The following is a 6895-nucleotide window of genomic DNA, read 5'->3' on the forward strand; positions in this document are numbered from 1 at the left end:
TCTGCTGGGTTGGGTGGACTAACAATTAGATTATTATAATTTTTCAATTTGAGAACAGAGAAGATACAAAGAAAGAAATACTTTTAAGGCAGGGCACACAGTAGGGCTCATTTTGGAACAATCACAATTACAATGCAAATGTGAAGCTCTGATATCTCAGTTCTATAGTTCATAAGCATAGGTTAAAATTTGGACAAGATTATTGTGGTTTTCCTGGGATAATTTGTGTTCCTTCATATTAGCTATGATGCATGGGACAATCCCTGCGTGACATCACAACCACACTTGTTCTAGACTGAATGTAGCTGTAAATATCCTTAGGGCTCTCACCTAATGTGTCTTGAGCTCTGTGTCAAGAATCTCATGCTTTCCTTTAACTGTCTTTCAGACAGAAGGAGCTTCAGACCACAACCAGACTTTTTTTTAGTATACCTGGTTGTAACTCAAGTCTTTTAACTGACATCCTTTGCCACATTTTTTGGAAAGTAGAGATAATTCATGAAGATCAACAATATCCTTTCTAGAAATTAAAATCATGACATTTATAGTTGGCAAAAACATGGCTTGTTTGGTCTGAGTAGAGCAGTTACATAAAGTTAGTCATGCTGCCAGTGCCATGAACCTAAGATCTTTGAAAAAATTTCAAAATTAAGGATACAGAGCTTTTCTCCCCAAACCATTATCATTTCCAACACTGTCCCCAGGCAATTTGATTCCAATCCAGCTGAAGAAGTTTTCAGCCAACAATACCAGAGCTAATGTACATAGAAACTTCAAGGCTTAAAGGTGAAATGCTGGCAAACAGCACAAAACAATGAATTTCAGACAACTATAAAATTGCTTAGGAGGGACTATGTTTGTAAATGAGTACTGTCCCTCTGGAATATGCTGTCAAGTTCATGCTGGACTCAACATGTTAACTCGATGTCATTCCAAATGTCAAAGAGCAAGGCGGTGAGAGTTGGATTGCCTTGCCTTCCTTTCCTAGCTTGGTCTGGGCAGTTCCTGGAACTTTCATAGTGCACTGGCAGTTTTTATCACGCATTTCATTTGCCAGAAGGATGCAGTTGTCTATATTGGACACTACATATAACTGGAAAAGTGTGAAAGCATTTCAAGAAGTCATCATGCCCAACCCCTCACTCTCATCCCAAAGCCACAGTTGGATTCCTGATGAAGATGCTTTCATTTTTCCTAGTCTAATGGTTCTCAAATTTGAGTGCATCAGCATCACAAAAGGGCTTATTACAACGCAGATTGCTGGACCCCCCCTCAGAGTTTCTCATTCAGTAGGTATGAGACTTGCATTTCTAACAAGTTTCCAGGATGATGATGTTATTTATCAGGGGACAACACTGAGAACCATTTCCCCTCCCAAAGTGAGGCAAAGATTGAAAGAAAACACCTTCTTAGTTGTCACTGACTTTTCTAGTATTTTAACTGGCTATATAATTTAGCAAATCAATAATCTTCCAGTGATTAAGATTAGGATGTGTTTCTGAGCCTAGAGAAAGACTTCAACATTAACACAACTCAAATGGCGTTATTTACAGTAGGAAGTTGAGTGTATCTTTGGAAATGGGTTGGCTGATTGTGATTATTATTACTATTATTATATATTTTTGCTTCTAGGAGCTTCAGTTGCAATCAGGACTGAAGGCCAATATAGAGATCCAGGGTGCTCTGGCCATTGATATTTCTGGTGCAATGGAGTTTAGTCTGTGGTATCGTGAATCAAAAACCCGAGTGAAAAATCGGTAAGCATATGTATAATACTTTATGCAAATAACTATAGACATATGTTTTTGGAATTGTTTAACCTTCTGACTTTTCAAAATCTATGCTTCCTATTTGTAATCATTAAGTAATAGAGTAGGAAGTAACCACAAGAAGTCGTTCTTTCCATAGCTTCTTTTGAGCTGGTCATACCTAATACAACTCAGGCAAAAATCTTGCTTTTAAAGACATCAATTGACAGCTTTCCTAGTAGATGAAAGGTTCATCTTCTCTTGGTATGTTACTTTAGCAGTTGACAATGCTATCAGGAAGTTTTACTTAGAAGCAAACTTTTTTAGCTTAACCCTCTTGTTGGGATTTCAAATCTTTCCTCTTTTGCTGTCTTCAGCAGATTAAAAAAAAAGAGGATCACTTTCATTCAGAATCTAAGTATTAAACATTAAGAGTCTTTAAGGTTTTTTTTGTTAGTATTTATTTTTCTAAAAAATAATATCTCAAGTCTTTTAGTTTTTCTAATCTACTTATCAGATCAAATGAAAGTATCTTATTTTGAACCTTAAACAATGTTTCTGGACCAATGCAATAATCAAAAGAATTATTCTTTTGTTTGTTATAACATTGAAGAAAAGGAAATGGAAGTACAATTGATTTTTGCTCTTCGGATATTTAAAAAAATGTATGGTGAGGCAGAAGTGAGATAGGAGTGATAAAATTATATTTTTAATTTTGAACTACAGTTGAAGGAGTTAAGAACAGTCAAAAGGTGGCACATTTAATGTGAAAAGTGGCCCATGTTGTTACTAAAGGAACTGTAGGATGAGGAGTGGAGCAGGCCATAAGAGGGATCGGCGTACAATTTCGGGCTTCTCATTGAATCAGTCATCTGTTTCCTCTTTCTGAAGTTTTTTTCTGGATAAAAGTATCCTCAAATTAAACTGAACTGAACTCTTTGCAGAAAGAAATCAGCAACAGCAACAACGACCAAAATCTGGATTTTTAAAAAGGACACAGTATCCCTAAGAATCTCCCAGCATCTGCATTGTAGCCCATCTATCTTCAATTTTCCATTTGTTTATTTAAAAAACACCTCTTAAGCCTTTGTTGAGTGTAAGGTATGAGAAGGTACAATGAGATATTCAGGGAGTTAAACAATACCACCTCTGACCTTCGTTTACAGTGACAACAGTAGCCGATGTCCTTTAAGTTGCACAACAAAAATGAGTACCCCTATCAAAAAAGCACGGACATACAACTCTGATTTAATTGTGGGAGTAACTTCCCACAATTTCATTTAAAGTCTACAATTAAACTAGAGTGGTCCTAGAGGTAAGCCTTCCACTGAAGGCTTGTTTATCCTCTTCATTTTCATCCACTTCAATCTCCCTAGTCAATTCAATCTGTCTATCTGGTCCTCTGAGCAATTGTTGGAGAATCCACCATATCTGTTGTTCCTGGAGCACCCATGTACATGTGTCACTATAGGAATGGTTCTTCGTGACACAATATTTTTTCAAATATCTTGGCAACCGTAGAGTTACGTCTCTAGAGACCATATGGAGAAAGTAATAAAATGGAATTGAAATAGCTACATAGAAGCCCACAGAGTAACCAAGAAACTAAGAAAATGGTTATAAACATCAGCTGTCTTCTTGTTGAGTTTAGACTTCTCTTTAAGATAACTCAGGTATTTCTGACTTCATGAAAAGGTCTGGCTGTAGGTATAGCTTCATCTTGGCCCTTGGTATGCCCATTCCAAACAGTAATACCTGATAGACTTTCATTCCCGCATCTAGAATTGAAGGCTGGGCGAGGGTTCAGGGGAAAAAACAAACCGTCATTGCCCAAACCCTGAGACTAACCAGGCCCTAATTAACAAAAGAACTCTAAGCACATTTAGGTCACATATTAGTCATTTAAGTATTTCCTTCTAATCATCAGCATCATGAGTTCAGATCCTATGAAATTATAGCTGTTAGTCTAGTTCAGTTAAATGTGATATTAATAGGTTTCCCCCCCCCCAAAAAAAAAATCTTTAGGTTGGCTGTGGTAATAACTGGTGACATCACTGTGGACTCTTCCTTTGTGAAAGCTGGCCTGGAAATCAGTACAGAAACAGAAGCAGGCATGGAGTTTATCTCCACAGTGCAATTTTCTCAGTACCCATTCTTGGTTTGCCTGCAGATGGACAAAGATGAAGCACCACTCAGGTAAGAAGCAATGCTCATGTAATGTTCCATGGCCATCCCCAGTTCACCAGGAACTCGCACCCAATTTGAGCATTCACTTTTCAGAATTAAAAGAGTGGTTGATTTGATTCAGGAGATAATATCATATTCTTTCTAGAAGTAATTTATCAAGAAAAAAAAAAGATTTGATTTACTATAAGAGTTGCCGTGTAGTTTCAGCAAAAATACTGAATGCATATTTACTATTGGCTATCTTCACAATTGTCTCCTGGACAGAAAGTTCAAAACAAAACATCTTCCAATCATTTACCATGGTTTAAGAGCCCAGATAAATTCACAGCTTCTAGGTAATTCATACAACAGCAACTTGACCTTATTTGAGTTTTGGCTCAAACTTGAGAGTTAGGGATTTTTAATTTAAAAAAAAAATGTTTTCAGTAGAATTCTTAGTGTCTCAAAAACCAAATATATAATTGTCCGTGTAACTTTCCCAATACCTCCTCTACTCCAGAACGTCTCATTTATACCATGTCCTCTGAGTCTTGTAACCATATTTATAACAATACGATCATGTGGAGGTAGAATGCTTTTGGTCTAGCTAGTGCTGACTCTCCTGTTAGCTGTAGAGGTTTTCTTGACACACTATTAACCATGAATGCAATTCATATACTTAAAACAGCAAGCCATATCTTACATCATCTCCTTTGATAAGCAGGCCAGAGTTGAGTGTCTTCTTTACATTACTGACATTTCATGATCCACATAAAAATTGTAGAAATGATATAAGTACAAATATGAGTTGGTTATATTTTTACAGAATAAAATATAGTAAATTATAATCAGAATGTTAAGCTGTTTCTAATTTATATTAATTTATGTATAGAACAAATCTCCATTAATGCATTTTAAAAATCAACCTTCCAATGGTCAAAATGCAGTGACCACCAACCTAAGCACATGGCTAATTGCCTTCACATTTCACTTGGGCCAGAGCTCTGGGAATGTTTCCTTGTCAGCATTCTCATCTTAAATACAGCTGGACTTGCTGCTTACTCAAAACAGGTGTGTGCCCAAGGTGGGGCTCCTGGAATGATGAGTGGGAAACATAGCAAGGCTTGCAAGGCTTAATAGCATCTCCAAAAAGCTGAGAGGAATTTAGTTCATTCCAGAAACATGTATGGCACACTTCCATATTCCAAGCATTTGAAGTATATCTGTTTGTATAAAAAGAGGAAAATAAAAAAATCACCCCATTCATGAGAATGGAAGCTGAGGCACTCATATCCTACCTCAAATTGCTTGGAAACAGAGGCTTCGAGTATACACTAATAACTTGGCTCTGACGGGCGTGAGACGACTCTAATATGCGTGTAATTTTGTTATCGTTGTTGTTGTTATGCAGGCAATTTGAGACAAAGTATGAAAGACTGTCCACTGGCAGAGGATACGTCTTACAGAAAAGAAAAGAAAAGCTGGTGGCAGGATCTGAATTCCCTCTCCACCAAGAGAACTCTGAGATGTGCAAGATGGTGTTCGCCCCGCAACCTGAGAGCACTTCCGGTGGTTGGTTTTGAAACTGGTGCAGTTTCACTTGAATTCGTCTCCTCAGAAGGGATACGATGTGAGATGTCTAAGTCCTTGCTCTCTGAGAGCACAGTGTTTACATATTTACCTGTATTTAAGATTTTTGTAAAAAGCTACGAAAAAACCTCAAATGATCAAATTGGGCCCATTCAGTATATTGCCCACAGTGTCAGTTTTGAGCCAAAATATGTGGCACTTTTAGCAACATTCTTAGTTTTCTAATACTTCTCTCAAATCCCCTTTGATATAGTGAGGATAGTTCTTCCCTAAGAAGAAACTATTATTTATAAACACACACACAAATGCACGCACGCACGCACTCAGAACCCAATTTTGTTTCAATAATTTTCGATCTGTGTGTACGTAGCCCTTGACAGAACCTTAAACATGGATTGTTTCTAACAAACATGTTTCCCAATCAGGAAAAAAACAGACCTTTTTGTGGGGTGGGTAGACAAGGTGGTAGGGGACAAGGTGGTAAGATTTTCTAGACTTGTAAGCCAGCTCCAAGAATTAATATTTATCTCTTCTGTTCTTAGTTTTACTAAGTATTGGAGTAGAAGGCACACAGAATTACAACATACCATCTCATCTTTCTGTTGACTACATAGTCAGTTCTCTGCCTTCTGCCCTACAAAAATATTGATCTTAGCACATAAAAGTTAGAAATATTAATTTCAGAAACTCTCGATTTTTCTAGTGCTGTGTCTCTTTGAGACTGCAGTGTGGTATACTGTCCTTTATAAGGGACGTCTTCATATATTCATCATTTTATCTTTCATTCAGTTGTTTTGCAGTGGAAGTTCCAGTCTGTTTGACTACAATCTGTACAAAAGTTAGAATGGCTGAAAGAATTTAATCCTGCTTTGAGAAACTGATGGATTTGGACTTCGAAATATGAAATCAAAAAAAGATTGTCTTTATACAAATTAAAAGAGGCATGTTAAACATTTTAAAACATTTATTAGTAAAACAGATGCACGTGTTTATAATGATGAATCCAAAATAGATAACAGATGTTCATTTGTCCATTAAACACATATGCACGCACGTGCATGCGCGCGTGCACACACACACACACACACACACAATGGAAGTTTAGCTAGCCCATCACTGGTTGTAAATTTAAAATGCTGAGTGATGAAATAAATATGTGGAAATCCTATCAAATTACTTTTGTCTTCTGTTACTTCGAACACCATATTTCTCTGTTCATGCCAGTTTCTGAGCTCAGACATATACACTAAGCCTTTGCAGCTCTAAAGGACAACACAGATAATCAAGTAGGAGGTCAGAACCCTTTGGAAAAATAGGTCATTGAAATTAATAGCAATATGAACCTCTTAAAGACTTGTAAACCTGAAAACAAGTTCTAAGCCAAGTTTTTA

At 36.9% G+C, this 6895-nt stretch overlaps 1 protein-coding gene across 1 annotated transcript in view; it reads left to right on the forward strand.

Annotated features, from left to right (window-relative positions):
* MTTP (microsomal triglyceride transfer protein) overlaps positions 1-6672 on the forward strand; it is a 44425-nt gene extending 37753 nt beyond the window's left edge. Inside the window, exons 16-18 of the mRNA XM_006918864.2 lie at positions 1633-1757; positions 3774-3944; positions 5326-6672. Coding sequence (XP_006918926.1) covers positions 1633-1757; positions 3774-3944; positions 5326-5497 — 468 coding nt within the window. The 3' untranslated portion in view covers positions 5498-6672. The remainder of the gene's footprint in view (positions 1-1632; positions 1758-3773; positions 3945-5325) is intronic.
* The last annotated feature ends 223 nt before the right edge of the window (positions 6673-6895 follow it).

The sequence above is a fragment of the Pteropus alecto genome, unplaced genomic scaffold, assembly GCF_000325575.1.
Source record: "Pteropus alecto unplaced genomic scaffold, ASM32557v1 scaffold5, whole genome shotgun sequence".
NCBI classification, from domain to species: Eukaryota; Metazoa; Chordata; class Mammalia; order Chiroptera; family Pteropodidae; genus Pteropus; species Pteropus alecto.